This window comes from Euphorbia lathyris, chromosome 2 (genome assembly GCF_963576675.1).
Source record: "Euphorbia lathyris chromosome 2, ddEupLath1.1, whole genome shotgun sequence".
Taxonomy (NCBI): Eukaryota; Viridiplantae; Streptophyta; class Magnoliopsida; order Malpighiales; family Euphorbiaceae; genus Euphorbia; species Euphorbia lathyris.
Window position 1 is genome coordinate 44295098 of NC_088911.1, and position 26566 is coordinate 44321663.

Genomic DNA, 26566 nt, shown 5'->3' on the forward strand with positions numbered 1-26566 from the left:
CGGAAAGACTAAACAGTTCATCGAGAAAAAGGTTAGGAACATTACCGTGTGTTTTTGAAAATACGAGGACTACTCATTAGAACTTTAATAAAAAAAACTCATGCATATATGGGTAATTAATTTATTTAGTCACTGTGTTTTAAAAAAACACACTGTTTAGTCCATGTGTTTTAAAAAAAGACACAGTAAGGTCCCTAACCTTTTTCTCGATGACCTTAACGTTTTTCTTGGTGAACTGTTTAGTCCCTACCGTTTTTCTAAATGGTAAAAAATTTAACAAACAGACGGAAAGACTAAACAGTTCATCGAGAAAAAGGTCAGGAACTTTACCGTGTATTTTTAAAATACGAGGACTAAACAGTATGTTTTTTCAAAATATTAGGACTAATAAATTAATTACCCTACATATATTAGTGGAATTTTGGAGATTTACCGAAAAGGAAAGTAATTAATACCTATTAATTAGCATAATTAATACCTCTAGATCTTACTTTTTCTTTTTTTAATAGCATAATTAATACATAAACCTGTGCCTTATGGCACAGGTTAGATTAAGCGAACAAAAAAAAATGTGGAAGACGTCAAATTGATGAAACAGCTCCCTAAAACAGATCTAACTTTTGTCATTTAGTACAAAGCATTGGAGGATTCAAAATTATATATAAGAAGAGAGAAAAATAAAATTAACAAATGAATTTATTATTAGCCCTTGTGGGAGGATTAAACAAAATCAATTCTATTATTATTAATTGTTTTTCCATTAAAAATAATTGATTTGATTAACTCAAAGATGACAATAAACGCATGCAAAATTTTGCAGTATTTCCATTAATAATTGTTTTTCTTAATATTTTCTTTTAGCACATGATAACTAAGTAATTATAAACCCTTTATGTCCAAGGTTGAAATTCATTTTTAATCGAACCAAACCACATACATACAAAAACAAAATTACATAAAATATATCCTTTTGAATAAATATATACAAAAATAATTTACTTTTACGGGATTATTTGTAAATAATTTATATTTTTTGAACTAATTTTATAGAAAGCCCTACAAAAATATGCCACTAAGCCCAACCCATTAGGCGCAGCTAGGAAGGGTACTCATGCCCATGTACAAGGGTCAATTTTCACACTGAAAAAATACTTTCAAGACTTAAATTAAAATTGCCAAACAACATAAAGGAGGGAAATTGCATCTTGGTCCCTGAAACTGTATGAGAATTATATTGAAGGAACTGCATCAGAAAACATCTTTTATTGTATAGAAAGTATCTAAAAAGAATGAGTGGTAATGTCATATTCAATCATCAATTACCTATAATTTTATCAATTACAGTTTCCAAACAATAAAACAAAATAAAACGTTCAACAATTATATGATATAATTCTGTAATTTCTACATATATGATCCCAATTTCACGAGAAAAATCAGCATTAATTTATTTAATTGTACAAATGAGCATTAGCTTTAGAGCTGCTGCGAGGTTCCCATCTGGTGCATTGTGTTGGACATCGGCAGCTGATTGGAAGCATCGGCAGCAAGTGCAACTGCAGTAGCTGCAGTCGTGGTTTGATACTGAGGAGGCAAACTCAGCGCTGCTTGAACCTGAGTGTAATAAACTTGTTCCGGAGTCCCTTTCCCATGTTCATAACCATAACTAGCACCTGGGGCAAGACTTTGAGACGGATGTTGCATTGGAGCATAACTCACATATTGTTGCTGATATTGGCCAGTACCTGATATGGGGACTAATGATGGATTTGGAGTTGGATTTGGATTTGGAGTCGTCGAAGTTCTATAAACACTCGCAGCTGCTGCGGTTTCAGGCGTGGGGTAGAGCAGTGGGTGAGCAGAGGAATTGACATTAGGTTGAATAGACATGTATTGTTGGGTTTGTGGAACATGCATTACATAAACTGGGTATTGCTGTTGGTGTTGATCCATGGCTTGGTTATTTAGTGTCTGCTGTGTTTGATAAATTGGGTAGTAAGATGAGACCGGGTGAGGCTGAGGCTGAGGCTGAGGCTGAGGCTGGGGGATATAATGTGTGTTTGTGTGCATATATTGTTGCTGATCATACTGTCCATATGCTGGATTTTGAGGCTGTTGCATTTGAATTTGGGAAATTTCAGTTTTTCCCTCTCCACTACTCTGTTCTTGATAATACATTGTCTTAGACAGTGGATTTCCAGCTGATGCAACACTTGAATCACTGCATATATATATAGAGTTAAATCATCAATCTGAAATAATATTCAAAGCAACAAAATCATATTTTTCCCCCAATTAACTAGGCCTATCGAAACCAATTTTGTCCCGATTCCATTAGTGATGTAAAATCAATTATAGATTTTGAATAAGCGACCCTACCCATAGAATAAGCGACCCCTACACCTATGGGTACTCCAATAACAGCAGCTAATATCGAATCTAGGTGAAATGTCATAAGAGTCGATTTCTTTCTTACTGAATTAGCACACTCACCAGTAACATTTATCAATAGATAATTAGATTAAGTACCTTGTAACTGAATCTGGGGAAGGTAGACTATAATTGGAGGAAACTGCGGAGGGCTTCAATTGAACAGTCTGCAGTGGTGGTTTTTTCCTGAAATGGACAGGCACACCCTGATCCGATCTCTCATCTTCTGATGAAATCCGACTCAAATTATCACTGGAACCGCCACAAGGATTAAGCGGAGCCGCCATTCCAACAGGAACTATAGATGTAGGAAGCGGCGGAAGAGCAGCAGCTGCAGCACCATTAATATAACCATCATCTTGCTTCTGCAAAGCTTGTGCAAAGCTCATCTTCGCAAATTGTTCTTCCATAGTACTACCAACTCTCTGATCCTGATCCACACGAACCCGAATCGGCGGCAAATTACTGATCGATGGAGAAGAAGAAGACGAACCAAACGACGACGAACCATTCTCCATAGGCGAATCCGGCGGACCCGTCTGCACTACTTCTTGATGCATATTCTTCATCAATTCCTGCTTGTTCATCTCTCCCCGAGCTTCTAAATCCTGACTGCTATCACAATCTAGATTCGCCAGACATTCAATTACAGCAGATTCCGAAAGGTTTCTCGGGAGCAGGGAGCCATTAAGAGCATCAACAAACCACGTCTCCGATTTAGCATCATCGAGAAGTGAACCCATTGAAGCTGTAGTTTCAGGCTTGCCAACAAAAAGGAACAAACGGATACGAGAAGGAGCTAAACCTGAAGACGAAGCATTTATACGATCATACTCTTCAATCATATTATCAAGATCTTCATTAGTTGTGACCGATACTAAAGAGTCGAGGTCTTCATTAGGCAACTGGTATTTAAGAGTGAAAGGGCGGCCGTCCAGGAGGCTACGGGAAAGCCGGCTAACTACAGAAGAAAGAGAGGAGTTACGATCGATGACTACCATCCGTGTTTCGCCGCCAACGTAGCAGAGAGACTTATCGTGCGGACGGGGGATAATGTGGCCGCCGTAGCTACACATTACCCGGAGTTTAGCTCCGGGAACGGGAGGGAGAGGGTCATTGATGGTGTCGGTTGTGTGGTAGCGAGGGGAGGAGTCGACGGAGTCGGGATAGTTGAGGTGCATGGTGGTGGAGTGCGGCGGTGGATCCATGAAAAATGGGGAATGAACCGGAGAAAAGAGGTTGAAAAGAAATTGAATGAAAGTAGTATGGATTCGGTTCGGATCCTCTCTTGGTTACCCGAAACAGGAGAGGTTAACCTAATTAAAATTGGGTATATTACACCCATGGCCACTGAACTTTGCCTATTTAACATTATGGCCACTGAAGTTTAATTTTTAACAGTATGAACACTGAATTTTATACTTTTTAACATCGGTGGCCACTCAACATCTCAAAATTACCGCTGATGGTCTGAAAATAAAAAAATCAAAGAGTTAATGATATTCTAACGAACTTTAATTCTTAAAAAATTTCGTTTTGAGATCATTTAAGTGTTGTTTGGTTAAAAGAGATAGTGAATTTTTATAGAGAGAAAGCTCCAAAAAAGGTAATTTTGGAAAATAAAAAATGTGATTTCATGGTAAATGTCGTTCTGAACAACTTTAATTTTTTAATATTTTCATTTTGAGATCGTTAACGATCATTTTGAGGACTTGGTTAAAATTGAGTGGCCACCGATATTAAAAAGTGTAAAGTTTAGTGGTTATACCATTAAGAATGTGAGCTGCTATATACCGCCCTCAAATTCCGGTTCACCGCCCATTTGTGACATATTTGCCCTCCTCACTTTTTCAAACAAGAAATTTGAATTTTCCAAATCCTCTCTACCTTCTTTGCATTTTAAAAAAATCGAGCTAAAACGACAAGGCACAAAGAGTAGGCAAGGGCAAAGGATACATGGGTATTACGGTAAGTTTTTCCTTTAAAATTATTAACGAAATCTTGATTTTTGCCTCCGAAATCGGAGGCAAAAAACCCAGAAATCGCACTAAACGGGTGCGATTTCCTTGCTCCACCTTAGGTGGAACGCACGAACTGTGTGTTCCACCTAAGGAGGAGCAAGTAATCGCCGCGCGTTCCACCAGATGGTGGAACGCGCGGCGCACCTGTTCCACCGTAAGGTGGAATGGGATCGATACCCGTTCCACCTTATGGTGGATCTGGTGCGCCGCGCGTTCCCGTTCGGCCTGTGGGCAGGTGGTGTAAACCACCGCCCCAGACCAAAAATGGGCCGGTTTGTGATTTGTTTTAAAAAAAATTATTTCGGACCGGTCGTAGGCTGATCCGAACACATAAAAAATAAGAAAAATGGTAAATTGAATATAATAAATAAATAATATTACAGGATGATGTTGTTGAGGGGGGATCTGGCCACAGACACACGTCTTCACGTGTTGTTACTGCCTCTGCTCGGCGGCAGCGGACGGAGCAGCAGCGGTTCATGGCGGACGCCCAGAGGGCATATGCAGCACAGGCGGAGCGTGTCGAGGGTCAGGATGAGGCGGCTGATGTAGAGATGGACGGAGATGACTCTATGCCTCGTCCTAGTTCTGATACTATCCCCGTACCTCGTGGCGTCGTGACGAGGGGTCGAGACGGACGATTTTCTTCTACCGCAGGATCGTCTTCTGGTAAGAGAAATTTAAAAATGTGCTTATTTTTATTTGTTTTATTCGTGATTATTAGAAAATTTACCAAAAATTTAATGTAAACCGTTTACTGTAATTTCAGGTAACAGCAAGCGCTCGAGGAGTGCTACAGATGATGACTGGGTTGTGAAGGACCTCGTCCCCGGGGGTCCATTTGATGGTGCTGTGATCCCGAGCTTTTGGGACATATTGCATGTGCTATCTGGGGCGGTCAGGATAGGGGCGTCCTTATGTGTCATACCAGATCAGGGTATTGCTCGAAGTTGAGATTATGGTACAGTGGTTCTTCTAGGACGATTCAGTTGCGTATGGAGACATCTGGCATGTTCCATCTACCTGGTATCATGCACAGTCACATAGATGCTGCTCTAATCACGGCATTTGTCGAGCGGTGGCAGCCAGACACGATATCATTTCACATGCCATTCGGCGAGATGACCATTTTGATGCATGATGTGTGGGAGATATTGCGCATCCCCATAGATGGTGCCATGGTGACTGCTGATGCAAGTATTGACTAGCTTAAGGATTGCGTGATGGATTTGTTTGGGATGACTCAGGCTGAGTTAGATATCGGTCACTACTCCTTTGGCGGTATACGAGCTGCTTCAGTCATGGATTATTATAGAGGTGATCGGATTCCTGAGACCCAGGCTATCGCTTGGACGTGGCTGATGCTCGATTCCACCTTGTTCGTAGACAAGAGTGGTGACCAGACCTTCTTGCCTGCTAGAGGTGTAGGACTCGGCAGCTGGAGCCGCTGGACTCTCTTGGGGATCGGCTGCACTAGCATATCTATACCGTCATCTTGGTATTGCTAGTAGAGGAGATTGCGGGCAGATGACGGGTTGTCTGACATTGCTCCAGTCATGGATTTATGAGTATTTTCCTTGCTTCAGGCCTCATCGAGAGGCAGTTACAGTTGACCCGGATCTTCCTAGGGCTTCCATGTGGCCATCTATATCGATGGAGAAGAGCGATGATCGGCTGAGAGCATTTCGTGCCCAGATTGATGTGTTGACGGCAGATGAGGTACAGTTGCTATATAATTATAAATACTGTTCAATTAAAACAAATTTGTATTACTTGTATGTGTTAATGTAATTTTATACATCTGTAGGTGATGTGGATGTCGTATGGCCCTGGTGCCGTTACGGGAACCCCGAGGACGTTATACGCTGGATGGATAATATATCGGGATGTGATCGAGCCGTACATGTCGGGGAGATGCCTTCGACAGCTTGGATATGAGAAGTGCATCCCCAGACCGATATTGCGGCCTTCCAAGGCTGTGCGTCCCTGGGCCAGTTTGAAGTATCGAGTAGATGTGCCAGCTGTGATGGTGCAGGATCTTTGGGACTCTTTTCCCCAGTCGGTCGTGCTTATATTGTCTGTATTCACTCCAGCACATACTCCATCGGACTTTGAGGATCAGTACATGCATTGGTACACCAGTCACTCACACCCTCGTCTACTTCTGGAGATTGTTGCACCCGGACCGACTGTTTATACTCGCTTGAACAGTGAGATTGTAAGTCATTTTTGGTTTTTCTTTACTGATCTACAAATATGAAATGATATTTACTCTGTTTTGTGTTCGTTTCTTTTGACAGTGGGTTAGTCATTTATCTACCTGGGGTGAAGCTGTTTTGGATCACATGAGTCATCTGGACGAGGATGCTGCGACTGGCTATAGACAGTCGTTAGAGCAGATTATGGGTGCTTGGCATTTGGCCAAGTGATTTATGACTGTATACAGGTTATACGATTTATATTTCGACGTATTTTAGTACTATTATTAGTTGTACGAATTTCAGAATTGGTATTTTGATATTATTGTATTTTTATTTATATTTGTACTATTATAAACCTGTAACATTACATACTCTTACAGAACCCTACAGAATTCATCAGAATTCACCTGTAACATAACATACTCTTACAGAACCCTACAGAATTCATCAGAATTCACCTGTAACATAACATACTCTTATAGAATCCTACAGAATTCATCAGAATTCATCTGTAACATAACATACTCTTACAGAACCCTATAGAATTCATCAGAATTCACCTGTAACATAACATACTCTTACAAAACCCTACAGAATTCATCAAAATTCACCTGTAACATAACATACTCTTACAGAACCCTACAGAATTCATCAGAATTCACCTGTAACATAACACACTCTTACAGAACCCTACAAAATTCATCAGAATTCACCTGTAACATAACATACTCTTACAGAACCCTACATAATTCATCAGAATTCACCTGTAACAAACTTGTAACATTACATACTCTTACAGAACCCTACAGAATTCATCAGAATTCACCTGTAACATCAGAATTCACCTGTAACAAACCTGTAACATCACATACCTATAACATCACTGTAACTAAACTGTAACATCAATGTAACTAAACTGTAACATTAATGTAACTAAACTGTAACATTACACAATACCAAATACTAATATCCCCTAAGTTTGGCCAATCTGGTCCACTGTGCCACCCTATCCTCATAGAAGCGCTCCCATCCTACAACGCTTTGACCTCGGTGCCGAAACCACGAGTGTATTATAGGGGGCACCGGAAAGTTAGGCGATAAATTAAAACGTATGTAGTGATGGCAGTGATTCCCTAAATGAGCTATACATATCTCACGTGCTGGTCTTGTAGCAGTGGATGCGGCATACAAGGGTAAGATAGTACCACACAACGCCAATGTGTCCCCACCCGAGAAGCCGAATAACATGACAGCAGCATTGTACATTGTAGCAACCGGCCACAAGTCATCCCAAACGAGCATCCAATAATCCGGCGTACAACCTGCACCGTCCCAACTTATCCTACGAATAGCTGCATCAACACTATCAACAAACACTCTTTCATACAGACAACGGTTAGTAATTATTTCATTTCGAATGTTATGCCTAACTGTCTGTCACGCTTCTTCGCTACCAAAAATGTAAGTTGCAACCGTACGGAAACCACAATTTCCATCACCTGCAACGTCGTAGTATGATTCGACATATGGTTTAATTATGCCAACTATTTTATCGGAATGTACGAAGTTAGAACCATAATACGTTTTTCCATCTGCATTCACGTATATTAGTGTAAATGAATTATATATTGCAAAACATTTACAAAAAGAAGTTAGGTTTATCAAATAAACATTACCTGATGAGGCACCATTATGTACCGAGGATGAAGAGCTAATTCTGCCACTTCTACCATGACTCCTAGATGAACTAGTAGAACGAGCCCGTCCACGACGAGTTTTATTGTATTCCCAAGAACTCGGCATACGTTTTGTGGATTTGCTCACCTTAGGTCATCCTCGAACGTGAATTTTGACATCGGGTTCGGTGTACTGAGCTTGATCAGGGTGTAGTTGATCATGGATAAGCATTGAAATATTACGCATTATGGTTGGGTCGCCTTTAGAGACCTGGTCCACTAAGGACTGAAAATATCGCTGATCCTCGTTCAGATCATTACACCCTGCATTTTCATCAGTGTGACCATAATTGATTAAAAGTGTTCCCCAGAACACATGAACACTCTCAATACTGATCATTTGGTCCAGATCACAAGCTCGTTTCAGCTCGCATGCACATGGTATCTGATGCGAGGTTCTCAATACACAACCGCAACGCACGTCCACTTCATGGCTCAACCCTCTCATACGCTCTAACTCTTCATTCAGTAACTCCAGACAGTAGTGAGAGACATTGAATACAAGTTGGTTTAATGGGCGTCCGGCGAAAGTGACTGCTTGACGAAGTCGGGACTGCTCAAGCATGTACCTGAGATGAAGACAAAATTACTATTAGTTAGTGAAATGATACAGCCATAAATGCAAATTCCTAAATTGCAGTAGAACAAATTGCAAATACCTTATATTAGTTGCTTGTGATTCAATCTGCTTGTGAACCTTCTGCCATACCGTGTCAAGGGAGCCAGTTGCCGTATTGAGCCATTGCTTTAGACTAGCATGTTCGCTCTCCACTTGATAAGAAGTTGTGTTGCCAAAATGTAGGAACTCCTTTGTCCAAGCAATAACAAACTTCTCCTTATGCACCAACCACGTCTCCTCAACATTTGAGATAAGATTTTTGTACCTACTCATCTTATCCTTCATCATGCTAAGATTGGTCTCATACTCCTCAATGGTTAATGATTGTAATATTGTTCTCCATCTTCCATTCTTGAATTTAGAGGCATGTCCTTTATCTCCCAAAATTCTATACACCCGATCTTCCACATCCTTATTTATATGCCAAGTGCATAGCAAGTGCGCTGCTTGTGGAAAAAATTCTTTGATCGGCTTTAATAACCCAAGCTCCCTGTCACTAACAATAACGGTCGAGTTAAGATCAAACCCAATCAAAATCCTCAGCCTTTGCAAAATCCAACGATAGCTCCCTTTAGTCTCGTCTTTAACAATAGCATACGCTATCTTGAAGTTGTTATTGCATGGCGTCATTCCCACAATCTCAACAAACGACATTTTGTACTTGTTTGTTTTGTACGTTGAATCAATGCCGATGTACTAGTGGTAAGTCCTGAACATATCAACTGACTCTGGATGTGCCATGAACACATGCATTATCACACCTAAATCAGCCTGTGTGTAATTGACATATTTGTTCTCCACAGCAATATGGTAGAATTGACTAGCCAAGTCTCTACATTCAAACTCGTCCTTCCTCATTTTGTCCCTGTAATTATATATGTGTTTAATTACTGAGTTGTCTTCTGGGTGTTTTTCTTTAACTGCTGCTAAAATAGCACAGGGCTTTGCTTGAGCTGAAGTCATATCACGCACAATTTGTTTAGATGCGATACTGAGTCCGCTCATCTGCCGACTTCCCTCTGGATACACACGCATTGTATGGTTATGCATTCCAGTTATCCCAGCCTTATCCTGTATCCCCCATCTAGAAAGGTCTGCATGTTGATAGGCTTTAATCTGAAATTTACAGCGGCACGCTTTAGTTTTACTTTTTCTAATTGTAGGATCTTCATCAATTTTCACAACACCTCTATATCGTTCACCCCGTGAACATCGCACCAACTTCTGTTTTCCCCCATGTTTGTGTGAAGATATTACAATCTCAAACCCATTCTGAATAGCTATCTTTTTTGCCCAATCAATAGCATCCTGACACGAAGGGAAAACTGTATCCGTTATGAAACGCGAACTATAATCAATGTTATCGGGTTTCCAATCTTCTATCGGTACCTGAATATACAAAAAATGCATAATATGTTAGCATAATTGACATTAAAATTAAAAAAAATACTTCGGGAAAATTTCTGCCCCTTTTTGCCTGAACGGGTAACTTACCCGTTTCACCATTGGTGAGAATGGGCAAAGCATACTGTCGTTCCATTGGTGGAACGGGTGGCGCGTACCACCCGTTCCATCGGTGGAACAGGTGGCGCATGCTGCCCGTTCCCTCGGTGGAACGGGTGGCGCATGCTGCCCGTCCCTAGGCCGAACGGGTAGTTCATGCGTTCAGCCGACGGACCGGGAGTACGTGCTACCCGTTCAGGTAAAAACCAACGAAAAAAAATTAAAAATTAAACAGACACGTATTTAAGAATCGTAATATTACCTCGTGTTCGAAATCATTATCTTCGGGAATGCTTGGGTCCATTTTTGTAAAATCCAGGATTTGTGCTCGGGAGAGAAAGGGAGAGAAAGGGAGAGAGAGTTTTTAAGGTTTTGGAAGAAATAAAATGAGAAGGGCAATATGGTCAAGAGGATGCGGTGGACCGGAATTTGGGGGCGATATATAGTAATACCCATTAAGAATTGAAGTTCAGTGGCCATAATGTTAAAATGGATAAATTTTAGTGGCCATAGGTGTAATTTACCCAATTAAAATTGGATGGCTCACATTAATGGAAATTGAATGAAAGTGATGGAAAAAAGTAGTGCTCCTCGAGTAATTGGTAGAAAAACTAATCAATTCATATCATATATATATATATGAGAGGGCTCTTGTAAGAACCATTTTTTAGGTTAGGACACTTTCATGCTGCTTACCACTAACCCAATTGATTTTTTTGTACATTATGTCGCGCGCTGCTTAATATACTACTGTCCTTGTATCTTCTATTGTTTAATATTTGACGCATACACTTATTAATATCAATTAAATGTGCATAATAATGAATTATTAATAAAAAAACAAATATGCATAATAATGAATTATTAATAGAAAAATAAATCCAAGAACATGCTCCAATTTCTTATTTATTTAATTCCTCTATATTTTTGTAATTTATGTTTTAAAATGTTAAGGACGATGTTCTAAATATAATTTGTTACATACGTTCTAAACTTAATAATTTGTGTTCTAAAAATTAAGTATAATGTTTTAAAAAAATCAGTAAAATATGGGCCATTTTTGCATTTGTTCTATTATATAATTTATAACTCATATTCTAAATAACATAACTTATGTTCTAAAAAACATAACGTATGTTCTAAAGTTTATAGTTTGTGTTCTAAAAGTTAAGTCTAATGTTCTAAAAAAATCAGTAGATATCTGGATCATTTTTATATTTATTCTATAATATAATTTATAACTCATGTTCGAAAAAACATATCGCATGTTCTAAAAAACATAACGTATGTTCTAAAAAATATGTCGTATGTTCTAAACTTCATAGTTCGTGTTTTAAAAGTTAAAATATATGTTCTAACGTATGTTTAAAAAAATATATTTTCTTATATAAATAAAATATTAATATGAAATTTTATTAAAATATATAATATATTTTTATTTAAAAAATATTATATGGACCATTTTTGCATTTGTTTTATTATATAATTTATAACTCATATTCTAAATAACATAACGTATGTTCTAAAGTTAATAGTTTGTGTTTTAAAAATTAAGTATAATGTTCTAAAAAAATCAGTAGATATCTGGATCATTTTTGCATTTGTTCTATAATATAATTTATAATTCATGTTCGAAAAAACATAACGCATGTTCTAAAAAACATAACGTATGTTCTAAAAAATATATCGTATGTTCTAAACTTCATAGTTCGTGTTTTAAAAGTTAAAATATATGTCCTAACGTATGTTTTAAAAAATATATTTTCTTATATAAATAAAATATTAATATGAAATTTTATTAAAATATATAATATATTTTTATTTAAAAAATATAGTATTGCATTTTCTTTAGGATCAGATGCACTTAATAATATATAAATAAGAATTCTATAATAAACAAACTAAAGCAATCGTATTTTTATTTAAAAAATATAATATTAGATTTTTTTAGCATCAGAGGCACTTAATAATATATAAATAAAAGAATTATATAATGAACAAACTAAAGCAAGTGTATTTTTATTTAAAAAATATAGTATTGGATTTTTTTTAGCATCAGAGACACTTAATAATATATAAATAAATGAATTATATAATAAAAAAACTAAAGTAAGTGGCCCAGTGGTAAATGGTGCGTGCTATACTCTTCCTATACCTCAGTCCAAAATTCGAATCTCTTCACCCTCATTTTCTTATTTAATCTTTAATTAAAGGTACCAAAACTACGTCGTTTCATCTTGTTCTCATATAACAAAGTATCCTAAACAACATAATATATTTTTATTTAAAAAATATTATATGGACCATTTTTGCATTTGTTCTATAATATAATTTATAACTCATATTCTAAATAACATAACGTATGTTCTAAAAAACATAACGTATGTTCTAAAGTTAATAGTTTGTGTTTTAAAAATTAAGTATAATGTTCTAAAAAAATCAGTAGATATCTGGATCATTTTTGCATTTGTTCTATAATATAATTTATAATTCATGTTCGAAAAAACATAACGCATGTTCTAAAAAACATAACGTATGTTCTAAAAAATATATCGTATGTTCTAAACTTCATAGTTCGTGTTTTAAAAGTTAAAATATATGTCCTAACGTATGTTTTAAAATATATATTTTCTTATATAAATAAAATATTAATATGAAATTTTATTAAAATATATAATATATTTTTATTTAAAAAATATAGTATTGAATTTTCTTTAGGATCAGATGCACTTAATAATATATAAATAAGAATTGTATAATAAACAAACTAAAGCAATCGTATTTTTATTTAAAAAATATAGTATTAGATTTTTTTAGCATCAGAGGCACTTAATAATATATAAATAAAAGAATTATATAATGAACAAACTAAAGCAAGTGTATTTTTATTTAAAAAATATAGTATTGGATTTTTTTTAGCATCAGAGACACTTAATAATATATAAATAAATGAATTATATAATAAACAAACTAAAGTAAGTGGCTCAGTGGTAAATGGTGCGTGCTATACTCTTCCTATGCCTCAGTCCAAAATTCGAATCTCTTCACCCTCATTTTCTTATTTAATCTTTAATTAAAGGTACCAAAACTACGTATCTTCACCCTCATTTTCTTATTTAATCTTTAATTAAAGGTACCAAAACTACGTCGTTTCATCTTGTTCTCATATAACAAAGTATCCTAAACAATTTTTATTTATCGCTGTATTATTTTCAGAATACTATAAAATTTCTTATTGAGGTAATTGTAACTAGTTTTTGGCCCGTGTGATGCACGGATTCATCTTAACATATAAATATTAATAAAAATATAATCTAATAATTATAATTAATGATATAAAGGTGCTATATAAATTAAATATTATTATTTTTACATTTACTTTAAATAATATTTTTATAGATAAATATAATAATATAATTAAAATTAATATATTATATTTTTTATCAGTAAAAAAGGAGGAAGTGACACCTCAACTCTATCGTTACTGTTTTATATTATATATAGATATGCAGAGAATTAGAAAGATTTTAAGGATTAATTTAAATTTTGTAGAACTCTTAGATATAGTACGGATAAATTAATATTTTTATAGATAAATATAATAATATAATAAAAAATAATATATTATATATTATATTATATTTTTTATCAATAAAAAATGAGAAAGTGACACCTCAGCTCCATCGTTACTGTTTTATATTATATATAGATAGATAGATATGCAGAGAATTAGAGAGATTTTAGGGATTAATTTAAATTTTGTAGAACTCTTAGATATAGTACGGATAAAATAATATTTTTATAGATAAATATAATAATATAATTAAAATTAATATATTATATTATATTTTTTATCAGTAAAAAAGGAGGAAGTGACACATCAGCTCCATCGTTACTGTTTTATATTATATATATAGATATGCAGAGAATTAGAGAGATTTTAGGGATTAATTTAAATTTTATAGAACTCTTAGATATAGTACGGATAAAATAATCTTTTTGTGGATAAATATAATAATATAATTAAAATTAATATATTATATATTATATAATATTTTTTATTAGTAAAAAATGAGGAAGTGACACTTCAGCTCCATCGTTACTGTTTTATATTATATATAGATATAGATATGCAGAGAATTAGAGAGATTTTAGGGATTAATTTAAATTTTGTAGAACTCTTAGATATAGTACGGATAAAATAATTTTTTTATAGATAAATATAATAATATAATTAAAATTAATATATTATATTATATTTTTTATCAGTAAAAAAGGAGGAAGTGACACCTCAGCTCCATCGTTACTGTTTTATATTATATATAGATATGCAGAGAATTAGAGAGATTTTAGGGATTAATTTAAATTTTGTAGAACTCTTAGATATAGTACAGATAAAATAATCTTTTTGTGGATAAATATAATAATATAATTAAAATTAATATATTATATATTATATGATATTTTTTATCAGTAAAAAATGAGGAAGTGACACCTCAGCTCCATCGTTACTGTTTTATATTAGGGATAAGTATAAAAAAAATGCATGTGGTATATGCGTTTTGCGAACTCAAACCTGTGGTATTTTTTTTTTGCAAACAGAGGTACATGTTACACGCCGTTAGCAAACAGAGGCAAAATTGACTAACGGTGTTAAAATTCAAAGAGAAAAGAGTTAATTTGGTCCTTATATTTATTTATTTTATAAATTAACCCCCCTAATTATCTAATTATCACAAATAAACCCCAAAATCAAAAATAAAAATCAAAAATAAAAATCAAAAATAAAAATCAAAAATACCTTCTTCTTCTTCTTCTTCCATTAATTTCTTCTTCTTCTTCTTCTTCTTCTTCTCTCTCTTCTCTTCTCCTTCCTCTCTTTCTTCTATTTTTTTAAGTTCCGAAATCAGAAATCTGGAATTTCCAGAAGGAAATCTGGAAATTCCAGATTCCTGGAAATTTCCAAGAATCTGAAAATTTCCAGATTTTCAAAAATATTTTATTCTCCTTATTAATGGAAGAAGAAGAAATTAATGGAAGAAGAAGAAGAAAAGAAGAAGAAATTAATGGAAGAAGAAGAAGAAGAACCATGTAAGAAGGAGAGAGAAGGAAGAGAGAGAGAAAAATATTTTATTCTCCTTATTAATGGAAGAAGAAGAAATTAATGAAAGAGGAAGAAGAAGAAATTAATGGAAGAAGAAGAAGAAGAAGAAAAAGAAGAAGAAGAAAAAGAAGGTATTTTTTATTTTTATTTTTGATTTTGGGGTTTATTTGTGATAATTAGATAATTATGGGGTTAATTTATAAAATAAATAAATACAAGGACCAAATTAACTCTTTTCTCTTTGAATTTTAATACCGTTAGTCAATTTTGCCTCTGTTTGCTAACGACGTGTAACACGTACCTCTATTTGCAAAAAAAAATACCACAGGTTCGAGTTCGCAAAAAGCGTATACCACAGGCATTTTTTTTGTACTTATCCCTTTATATTATATACAGATATGCAGAGAATTAGAGAGATTTTAGGGATTAATTTAAATTTTATAGAACTCTTAGATATAGTACAGATAAAATAATCTTTTTATAGATAAATATAATAATATAATTAAAATTAATATATTATACATTATATTATATTTTTTATCAGTAAAAAATGAGGAAGTGACACATCAGTTCCATCGTTACTGTTTTATATTATATATAGATATGCAGAGAATTAGAGAGATTTTAGGGATTAATTTAAATTTTGTAGAACTTTTAGATATAGTACGGATAAAATAATCTTTTTGAGGATAAATATAATAATATAATTAAAATTAAAATTAAAATTAATATATTATATATTATATAATATTTTTTATCAGTAAAAAATGAGGAAGTGACACATCAGCTCCATCGTTACTGTTTTATATTATATATAGATAGATATGCAAAGAATTAGAGAGATTTTATAGATTTAATTTAAATTTTGTAGAACTCTTAGATATAGTACGAATAAAATAATATTTTTATAGATAAATATAATAATATAATTAAAATTCATATATTATATATTATATTATATTTTTTATCAGTAAAAAAGGAGGAAGTGACACCTCAGTTCTATCGTTACTGTTTTATATTATATATAGATATGCAGAGAATTAGAGAGATTTTAGGGATTAATTTAAATTCTGTAGAACTCTTAGATATAGTACGGATAAATTAATATTTTTATAGATAAATATAATAATATAATAAAAAATAATATATTATATTTTTTATCAGTAAAAAATGAGGAAGTGACACCTCAGTTCCATCGTTACTGTTTTATATTATATATATAGATAGATAGATATGCAGAGAATTAGAGAGATTTTAGGAATTAATTTAAATTTTGTAGAACTCTCAGATACAGTACGGATAAAATAATCTTTTTATAGATAAATATAATAATATAATTAAAATTAATATATTATATTATATGTTTTATTAGTAAAAAAGGAGGAAGTGACATCTCAGCTCCGTCGTTACTGTTTTACATTATATATAGATATGCAGAGAATTAGAGAGATTTTAGGGATTAATTTAAATTTTGTAGAACTCTTAGATATAGTACGGATAAAATAATCTTTTTGTGGATAAATATAATAATATAATTAAAATTAATATATTATATATTATATAATATTTTTTATCAATAAAAAATGAGGAAGTGACACTTCAGCTCCATCGTTACTGTTTTATATTATATATAGATATGCAGAGAATTAGAGAGATTTTAGAGGTTAATTTAAATTTTGTAGAACTTTTAGATATAGTACAGATAAAATAATCTTTTTATAGATAAATAAAATAATATAATTAAAATTAATATGTTATATATTATATAATATTTTTTATCAGTAAAAAATGAGGAAGTAACACCTCAGCTCCATCGTTACTGTTTTATATTATATATAGATTTCACGAGGTTTCAATTTTTGGACCACTAGGCCCAATACACCTGTTAAAAAGGCCTTAAATCATTAATGTGAAAAAAAGTGTAGTTAATTAGAATTTTTGACATGCGCCATTTTAAGACATGCGTCAGAAGGTGTTAAAAGGGTAGAACTCACCATCCATTCTCCTCCCACGTATATTCGCCCTCACATCCTTTCTGAAACAGTCTCAAGGGAACTCAATGGTTATTACCGCTAATAACCTTAAAGACAGAAACAAATGAACTTAAGAAGTAATTAATAGCCATTAAAAAGCATTAATGGCATGATTGTTCGAGTAGAATATCATCAATGCTCAAAGGTTATAGAAATCCATATAAATACCTCAGTCCCGATGCATTCTAGGTATGCTTACTAATTGCTAAAAGAGCTCTTGACATCATTCTTAATATTCTCAAATACTCTACTGATTTTGGTATGAGAGTGTTTTCCGCCGATCCCAACAACACCTCACAGGGAAAGTAGCAATAATATAATATTATTATTTATTATTATACTCTTTCAATATTAATTACACTCGTTTTAAAATTTCTTTATTTTGTTTGAGATGTATAGTTTATATTTGAACCCAATTTATTAGATATCATTAGAAATGCATGGCTATTCAATATTCATATATTGATTTTATATTGGAGACTTAGATGTCAATATGTTTTAGTATGTTAATTTTACAATTGTTCGTAAATTGATTTGTGATGGAATTCCATAATATATTTTGATTTTGATTTGGCTCCTGCAAATTTTTATACATTTTTAAAAAGTATATGTTTTTATGGAGATATTGAAGAACCAAGTAAAATTACAACGAATTATTTAGGGAAAATTACACAGAAATTCATCTTTAAAAACTATTTACAACTATGTCAAATCATAATTTTAGATTATGTCAAATTAGTAAAATCAGTATTTTTAATATACTTTAAGGATTGGAATTTATAAATTAGAAGTCTAGAATATATTTTTTAGAGTTTATGATTTATGGATTGAAATCTAATTTTTTTAAATTATAGTGTAAAATTATAATATATAGAAAATAATAACATATTAAGAATTAAGGTAAAGACTATGCTTACTTTGTTTTTAACAAAGTGAACCTTACTTTGTGTGTTTTCACCATTGGAGTGAAAACGCATCAAATAATGGTACTTTGTTAAAAAAAAAAAAGTAACCATAGAAAGCACCTAAAAATTAAATTTAGTGATATAACTTAGTTGTAATTTTCCTCTCAGTTACCGGCCTTCAAATAAAAAAAACTTAGTTGTAATTTTGTACTATATGTGACCCTTATTTAACTAAGCCTAATGTTTTTGAACTAATTTTATAAAAAGCCTACAAAACTATGTAACTAAGCCCAACGCATTAGGTGCAGCTAGCATACAAGGGTACTCATACCCATTTAATTTCCCCAAGATGAAAAAGAAACTTAATTCATCAGCTATTGAAAACTTAATTCACCTTCTAAATTTCTAAATTGTCTCGCAGAATAAATTAAAAAAATTCTTACTTGCTCAAGTGTAAAACTTGTCTTTTCTAATATTAGAACCGCATACTTCAATCTTGGTCGTTTTACTTTTTTTTTAAAGACGCGTGCAATACATCTTCCGCATTTAATTTACTTTTTTTTTTTTTTTGCAATTGAATGATTAGATGATTATATTTTACGCAAGTTCAGAAGGCTAACTGAACTTTTTATAAAAATCGAGGGTCTATCAAGACATTTTAAAAATCTAAGAGGCTAATCAAGTTTTTAGACAAGTTTAGGGACAAATGATCAACTTTGAGAGTTAAATTAAAATTGCCAAATAAACTAGAGGAGGAAAACTGCATCCCGGGCCCTGAAATTGTATGAGAATTAAACTGAAGGAACTGCATCAGAAAACCTCTTTTATTGTATATAGAAAGTTATAAAAAAGAAAGTAGTAGTAATGTCTTGTTAATTCAATCATCAATTACCTATACTTTTATCAATTAGAGCTTCCAATCCTTAGCAAAGACAGCAAACAAAAATTATATGATATCATTCTGTAATTGCTACATATATGATCCCAATTTCACAACAAAAATCAGCATTAATTTATTTAATTGTACAAAGTATCTTATTCAGTACTATATCTTGAAAATCAGCATTAGCTTTAGAGCTGCTGCGAGGTCCCCATCTGGTGCATTGCGTTGGACATCGGCAGCTGATTCGAAGCATCGGCAGCAAGTGCAACTGCAGTAGCTGCAGTCATGGTTTGATACTGAGGAGGCAAACTCGGCGCTGCTTGAACCTGAGTGTAATAAACTTGTTCCGGAGTAGCTTTCCCATATTCATAACCATAAGTACCACCTGGTGCAACACTTTGAGATGGATGTTGCATTTGAGCATAACTCACATATTGTTGCTGATATTGGCCAGTACCTGATATGGGGACTAATGATGGATTTGGAGTCGCGGAAGTTCTATAAACACTCGCAGCTGCCACGGCTTCAGGCGTGGGGTAGAGCGGTGGGTGAGCAGAGGAATTGACATTAGGTTGAACAGACATGTATTGTTGGGTTTGTGGAACAGGCATTACATAAACTGGGTATTGGGGCTGATGTTGATCTATGGTTTGGTTATTTGGTGTCTGCTGTGTTTGATAAATTGGGTAGTAAGATGAGACCGGGTGCGGGTGCGGGATATAATGTGTGTTTGTGTGCATATATTGCTGCTGATCATACTGTCCATATGCTGGATTTTGAGGCTGTTGCATTTGAATTTGGGAGATTTCAGATTTTGCCTCTCCACTACTCTGTTCTTGATAATACATTGTCTTAGACAGTGGATTTCCAGCTGATGCAACACTTGAATCACTGCATATATATAGTTAAATCATCAATCTGAGATAATATTCAAAGCAACAAAATCATATTTCTTCCCCCAATTAAATAGGCCTATCAAAACCAATTTCATCCCGATTCCATTAGTAATGTCAAATCCATTAAAGATTTTGAATAAACCACCCCTGCACCTATGGGTATTCCAATAACAGCAGCGAATATCGTATCTAGGTGAAATGTCATAAGAGTTCGATTTCTTTCTTACGCAATTAGCACACTCACCAGTAACATTTATCAATAGATATTAAGTACCTTGTAACTGAATCTGGGGAAGGTAGACTATAATTGGAGGAACCTGCAGAGGGCTTCAATTGAACAGTCTGCAGGGGCAACGGTGGTTTTTTCCTGAAATTGACAGGCACACCCTGATCGGATCTCTCATCTTCTGATGAAATCCGACTCAAATTATCACTAGACCCGCCACAAGGATTAAGCGGAGCCGCCATTCCAACCGGTACTATTGATGTAGGAAGCGGCGGAAGAGCAGCAGCCGGAGCGCCATTAATATAACCATCATCTTGCTTCTGCACAACTTGTGCAAAGCTCATCTTAGCAAATTGCTCTTCCATAGTACTGCCAACTCTCTGATCCTGATCCACACGAACCCGAATTGGCGGCAAATTACACATCGATGGAGAAGAAGAAGATGAACCAAACGACGACGAACCATTCTCCATCATAGGCGAATCCGGAAGACCCGTCTGCACTACTTCTTGATGCAGATTTTTCATCAATTCCTGTTTGTTAATCTCTCCCTGAGCTTCTAAATCCTGACTGCTATCGCAATCTAGATTCACCAGACATTCAATTACAGCAGATTCCGAGAGGTTTCTCGGGAGCAGAGAGCCATTAAGAGCATCAACAAACCACGTCTCCGACTTAGCATCATCGAGAAGTGAACCCATTGAAGTTGTAGTTTCAGGCTTGCCAAAAAAAAGGAACAAACGGATACGAGAAGGAACTAAACCTGAAGACGAAGCAGTTATACGATCATACTCTTCAATCATATTATCAAGATCTTCATTAGTTGTGACTGATACTAAAGAGTCGAGGTCTTCATTAGGCAACTGGTATTTAAGAGTGAAAGGACGGCCGTCCAGGAGGCTACGGGATAGCCGGCTAACTACAGAAGAAAGAGAGGAGTTACGATCGACGACTACCATTCGTGTTTCGCCGCCAACGTAGCAGAGAGACTTGTCGTGTGGACGGGGGATAATGTGGCCGCCGTAGCTACACATTACCCGGAGTTTAGCTCCGGGAACGGGAGGGAGAGGGTCATTGAAGGTGTCGGTTGTGTGGTAGCGAGGGGAGGAGTCGACGGAGTCGGGATAGTTGAGGTGCATGGTGGTGGAGTGCGGCGGTGGATCCATGAAAAATGGAGGATGAGGCGGAGAAAAGAGGTTGAAAAGAAATTGAAAAGTGATTGAAAAGTAGTATCGATGAAAATGAATATGTAGAGGTAGTTGTAATTTCACGAGGTTTCACTTTTTCGGTTACATTCCATGTATCATTAGCTTTTTCTCCATAGAAAGTGGCTACGTTACTAGTCCGAGAAATAATATTTCTCAATATTTCAATATAATATGAAGGTTGACTTTAACCAAATGAGTGTGTATTTAAAGTTTCATTTTAAATGATTTTTGAGATATTTTACATTGACAAGCATAAAATTCAATTGCATTTCACTATCTAAAATCTACAATCCATTTTCCATTTCACACTCATTATTAGGTTGTAATCGAGTCGAGTCAAGCCGAGTTTTGGTATATTCAAGTTCGGTTCGTCATAATGTTAACAAGTTCACCAAGTTTCGAACTCTGTTCAAGTTCAAATTTGTGTTTGAACCGAGTTTGTTTAAAATATCGTTTGTTCATGAGCTGCTCACAAGCCAACTCGTTTATGTTTTTCATGAGTTTAGTTCGCGAACTGCTCATTTATTTTATTCACGAACTTAATTGCGAAATAATATCAAATAAAAAAATACCATGTTTAGCAAATGAAATAATACGATTTTACATGCATAAACATTAAAAATTTATTTTTAGTCATTAAATAAAAAAAATTATGAGACAAGGTGGAAATGAAAAGAGGTATGAGAGAAAGAGAAGTGAATGTGACGAAGATATGAAGTGATATAATGATGATTCAGAAAAAAAAACCTAAATCATATGGCTGTGAACATTATAATCGAGCTTGGTTATGAACTTGTTCACAAGCCTCTAACTGAGTATGCTCATGAGCTTTTGAACCGAGCTTGTCATGCTCAATATCGATTGGTTTATGAATCGAGCTCTAAAACATGTTAGTAAGCGGCTCGTTAATAAATCGAGTCGATCACCGAGCTACTCATGATTGGCTCGGCTCATTTACATCACTAATCATTATATATGTATATAGCTTAATTAGGGAACGGACTACAGGGATTCGAGCGGCTCGTCGAAGGTTTTGGTCGTTCTTCGGAGATCGTCTCTACGCGGGGAGCGGTCCCTGTGAACACTCCGATGATCAAGACAGTTAAATGTTCGAGATTCTAAGGGAAAGGAAATAATCGAATAGCTTTTGAGAGGTTACCCGATTGTCGTTAGCTAGTTTTTCTACTCCTTTACCTTCCAATGTTGGGGGTATTTATCATGAGCTGAGATGGCTTAGCAGGCCTTGCTCCTTGGGCCTTTGTGATATTTCGAATCAAGTAGTCCCCCCGCGAACAGGCATGACGAGCATTGCATGCGAGTGGCGGAGTGAGTATCATAAAACGACGTGGTCGAGTAGTAAAACGGAGTAAGCGGTTCGAATTTTGCTGAAGAGATTCCTCAATTTCCACGCCTGTGCTTTTAGGGCTACCGTTGTAGCATTAAATGTGACATTTATTTTCTGTTTGCACGCGCCGCCAGATACCTTGGATGGAGTGCTTTGCCGGCGCTTTTACTTTTGGCTTTAGTATAAATACTTTGAGAATGACTTCTTCTCATTTCCTGTTTCCTATTTTTCTTGGCGTGACTCGTCTCTTCCAATTGGATCCCAAATTTGCGAAAGTTGGCTGCCGCTCCGTGGATTTCGACCATCTTTAGGTTGGAGTGTCCGGGAATTTAGTGCTCCTCGTGTCATCTAGGGAAAGCTCTTTCTTGCCGTTTCTCCTCTTGCTTTTTTCGAAGGTCAGTCACACCTTCCCCTTTCTGCTTTTGTTTTACTATTTTCTTTGGGAGAGAGGGAGTATGTCAGAAGGTTCTTCCCGGGGAGCCTTCAGACGATTGCCGCCTGTTACTCCGGGTGATTTCACGCTTTGTGATGTATCACGGACCCGCTCCTCGAAGCGGAAAAGGCGGATAGAATCGGAAGGGGAAAGTAGTTCTCCTGTTTTAAAGGCGAAAAAGAAAAAGGCGGTCGTGCCGCGAGCTGTACCGAGTAAGGAACGACATGCTGCTGGTGTTGTTGTCGGGGTTCTTGAGGTTGTGGTGGTTGTTCCGGATGGTTTAATAACGTCGACTCATCATTTGGGCACGATATACGAAGAGATGAGGGCCAAGTTGTGGACGAGGCAACCGGGTGCATCGGGTACCGATGGTAGGCGCTTCGAGCGGGTGGAGCGTCCGAAGTGGCCAGAGTCTTTCGCTGTAGAGGACGCCCATAGTATTATTATGTTCGCAGATCTAGCCTCTATCTCTGCGGTTTATCGAATAGGCCAACCGTACGAATTGGCTGCACTAGACGAGGAGGATCGTGCTCATCATGCGGGTGGGGCCAATGAGCTGATGTTTTATGAGGAGCAGCTTGAATCAGGGATGCGGCTCCCCCTTCTTCCTTTCTTCGTGGAGGTCCTGAAGGAATACGACCTTTGTCCTGGCCAAATTCACCCGAACGGATGGAGGATGATGGTCGCGTTTTATGTTGAAACACTGATAGCGCGACGCCTAGTGGTAGAGTTTCTATGATGAAATATATATATTATGAGTGCGGACTCTATATCTATGGATGTGATCTTTATAAATTGCTCTTAACTCTACTAGACGCTACGACTACTTAGGGGCAAGTGTACCCCGTCGTATCAAGTAATAATCCGATTAAGACCGGGTATCGAATCCACGGGATTTATAATTACAAGTATTAGACGACTCGATTTCGTATGTTATTTAAGCGGCGATTACTTTGGGGTAAAGTAAGACACAACTACACACTATCCCTAACTATTGGCGACTTAGATTTGTGTAGCTAAAACCCTATGAAGTGGGATGAATATCGATAAGTTATAACCACGATAAATAACGACTCTAAATGTATACGGATAATAGTTTACTCTTGCAAAGATGACTAAGTGTAATAGGACTGACCCGTGAAGCACTTAGACTACGTGATTCCTAGTCAAGGCGTGTCTAATGCGGGGGAATTAGAAACTAGGGCCCGTAAGTTCCGTGGCTTGTCAATTCCTACGGTTTCCGGTTTGTCACTTCCGGTAGGGCAACACCTATATAACTCCCTAAGGATAGCCCGAATGGCGTCGGAAATCGTCCTACACAATAATCAATTATCAATATCAAAACAAGTAGCAAACACTAACACGTAAAGGGAAATAGAGATTATAAATCATGAAATTATAAATATGAAATGTATATAAATGGAATACAACCAAGCCTAGTACATAGGAAGAGTACAAGCTAATTAGCACGTAAAAGGGGAGAATCCGCCCTTGAAACTAGCTAACCGGACTCAAAGCCATCTCCTAGGTCGTGGAGGTGGAACTCTCGAGCTTGGTGACGAATGGTGGAGCAGAGCTTCGATGAAATGCCGGAACAACCGAACAAGCTCTCGAGGTGGAGAGTTTAGCTACAAAAACTGAATCTATACTACAACAATAATCAAAACAAGTATAGTTTGCTCTCTAGTGTGTAATTGTTTCTTGGTGTCAAATGAAGTTCAAGAGCTTCCCATTTATAGACATCAAGCAAGGGCAATGTTGTAACTTCACAAAGTACAAGTATGGAGCAACATTATTTGGTGCAGAAATCCCATGATACGCCCCGCGTGAGGTGGTCTACGCCCCGCGTAAGTGCCCATTCCGTCAGAAATCTCCTGCATGTGGACCAATTATGTGTCTTGTTGTCTCAAGCACGCCCTGCGTAGCTAAAGTACGCCCCGCGTGTTTGAGTCTCTGAAGTTTTATTGCTTTAATTGGAGCTTTTACGCCGTGCGTAGCTGAAGTACGCCCCGCGTAAAAGTCTCTGAGTTTTTATCATTGAGGAATTGCCTGGTACGCCTCGTGTGTATGGTTATACGCCCCGCGTACGAAGAGTTGACTCAGGGAGACAGTGCAGTCTGACTTTCAGGATTAGGCCAATTATTTCCGACATGTGTCATACGCCCCGCGTAGGGTGGCATACGCCCCGCGTATGCTGAGTTAATTCCACATGGCGCCTGCGGATAAGGCAATTATTGCTGACAACATGTTTCACGCCCCGCGTAAAGGATGATACGCCCCGCGTATTTGAGTAGATTTTTGCTCCTTGCTCATACCTAAAATACAAATCTTGCGAGCCGAGTTAGCTTGACGTTTTTATTTCCTAAACTAATCAAAAGCACGGAAAATTAACTGAAAGTACGAGATTTATTTTTATTTCTTTATTTTATCAAAACACTTTATTTTTGTAATTAAACTTATTTATTTTATCCAAAATCAACCCGTAAATCATGCTAAAAGATAGGGGTAAAATACCCCTATCAAACCTCCTCGGACTTTAAAGTTTTACTTGTCCTCAAGTAAAAGAAATCGAAAGACAAGGGATTGAGAAAATTAAGAAACAAACCGAAGGTTGGTTTTGCCAAGTGCGTGATTTCAAAGTTATGGTTTTATGCAAAGGTTTCGGTAAGTACCTACGCAAACAATTGAGTACGAAACTTGTTTGAAACCTCCATGATCAAGATTAATAGGCAATATTAACGGTGGTTGATTATCTTTTGAGAACCCGATAGTACCTCACCAAGGGATTTCGCTCTTACGCTCAATTTTAGGTGGGTCGGTGTTTTAGCACTCTTTTTTGCACTTACTCGAGATCATGTTGAATTTGCATTTTCATCCGGGTTTTTCCTCCTAAAATATGGTTAGGCAACATTAAAAATGAACCCGGAGGGGGGTTGTAATGTGGGTGGCTTCTTTAGTGGTTAGTTTAAAGAAACTCAAGCTCAAAAATACCGTTTTGTGATTGCACCGTATTTTTGTTTATT

The 26566-nt window shown here is 35.6% G+C and overlaps 2 protein-coding genes across 2 annotated transcripts; both read right to left on the minus strand.

Annotated features, from left to right (window-relative positions):
* Positions 1 to 1362: 1362 nt before the first annotated feature.
* Positions 1363 to 3717, minus strand: LOC136217987 (RAF-like serine/threonine-protein kinase PRAF). The gene is made up of 2 exons (XM_066004707.1): positions 2530 to 3717; positions 1363 to 2221 (listed from the first exon to the last, which is right to left on the minus strand). Exons 1-2 carry the CDS (start codon positions 3636 to 3638, stop codon positions 1477 to 1479), a joined length of 1854 nt encoding a protein of 617 aa, XP_065860779.1. The 5' UTR covers positions 3639 to 3717; the 3' UTR covers positions 1363 to 1476.
* Positions 3718 to 19481: 15764 nt separating this feature from the next.
* LOC136217988 (RAF-like serine/threonine-protein kinase PRAF) lies at positions 19482 to 21861 on the minus strand. The gene is made up of 2 exons (XM_066004708.1): positions 20606 to 21861; positions 19482 to 20326 (listed from the first exon to the last, which is right to left on the minus strand). The coding sequence occupies exons 1-2, from the start codon at positions 21721 to 21723 to the stop codon at positions 19624 to 19626; spliced, it is 1821 nt and encodes a 606-aa protein (XP_065860780.1). The 5' UTR covers positions 21724 to 21861; the 3' UTR covers positions 19482 to 19623.
* Positions 21862 to 26566: the final 4705 nt, after the last annotated feature.

Excerpts from the sequence above, each read along its gene's own strand:
- LOC136217987 (XM_066004707.1), bottom strand. The coding sequence starts at position 3,638 with ATGGATCCACCGCCGCACTCCACCACCATGCACCTCAACTATCCCGAC. Across the intron at positions 2,222-2,529 it reads TCCCCAGATTCAGTTACAAG|TGATTCAAGTGTTGCATCAG; the intron begins GTACTTAATCTA and ends ATATATATGCAG.
- LOC136217988 (XM_066004708.1), bottom strand. The coding sequence starts at position 21,723 with ATGGATCCACCGCCGCACTCCACCACCATGCACCTCAACTATCCCGAC. Across the intron at positions 20,327-20,605 it reads TCCCCAGATTCAGTTACAAG|TGATTCAAGTGTTGCATCAG; the intron begins GTACTTAATATC and ends ATATATATGCAG.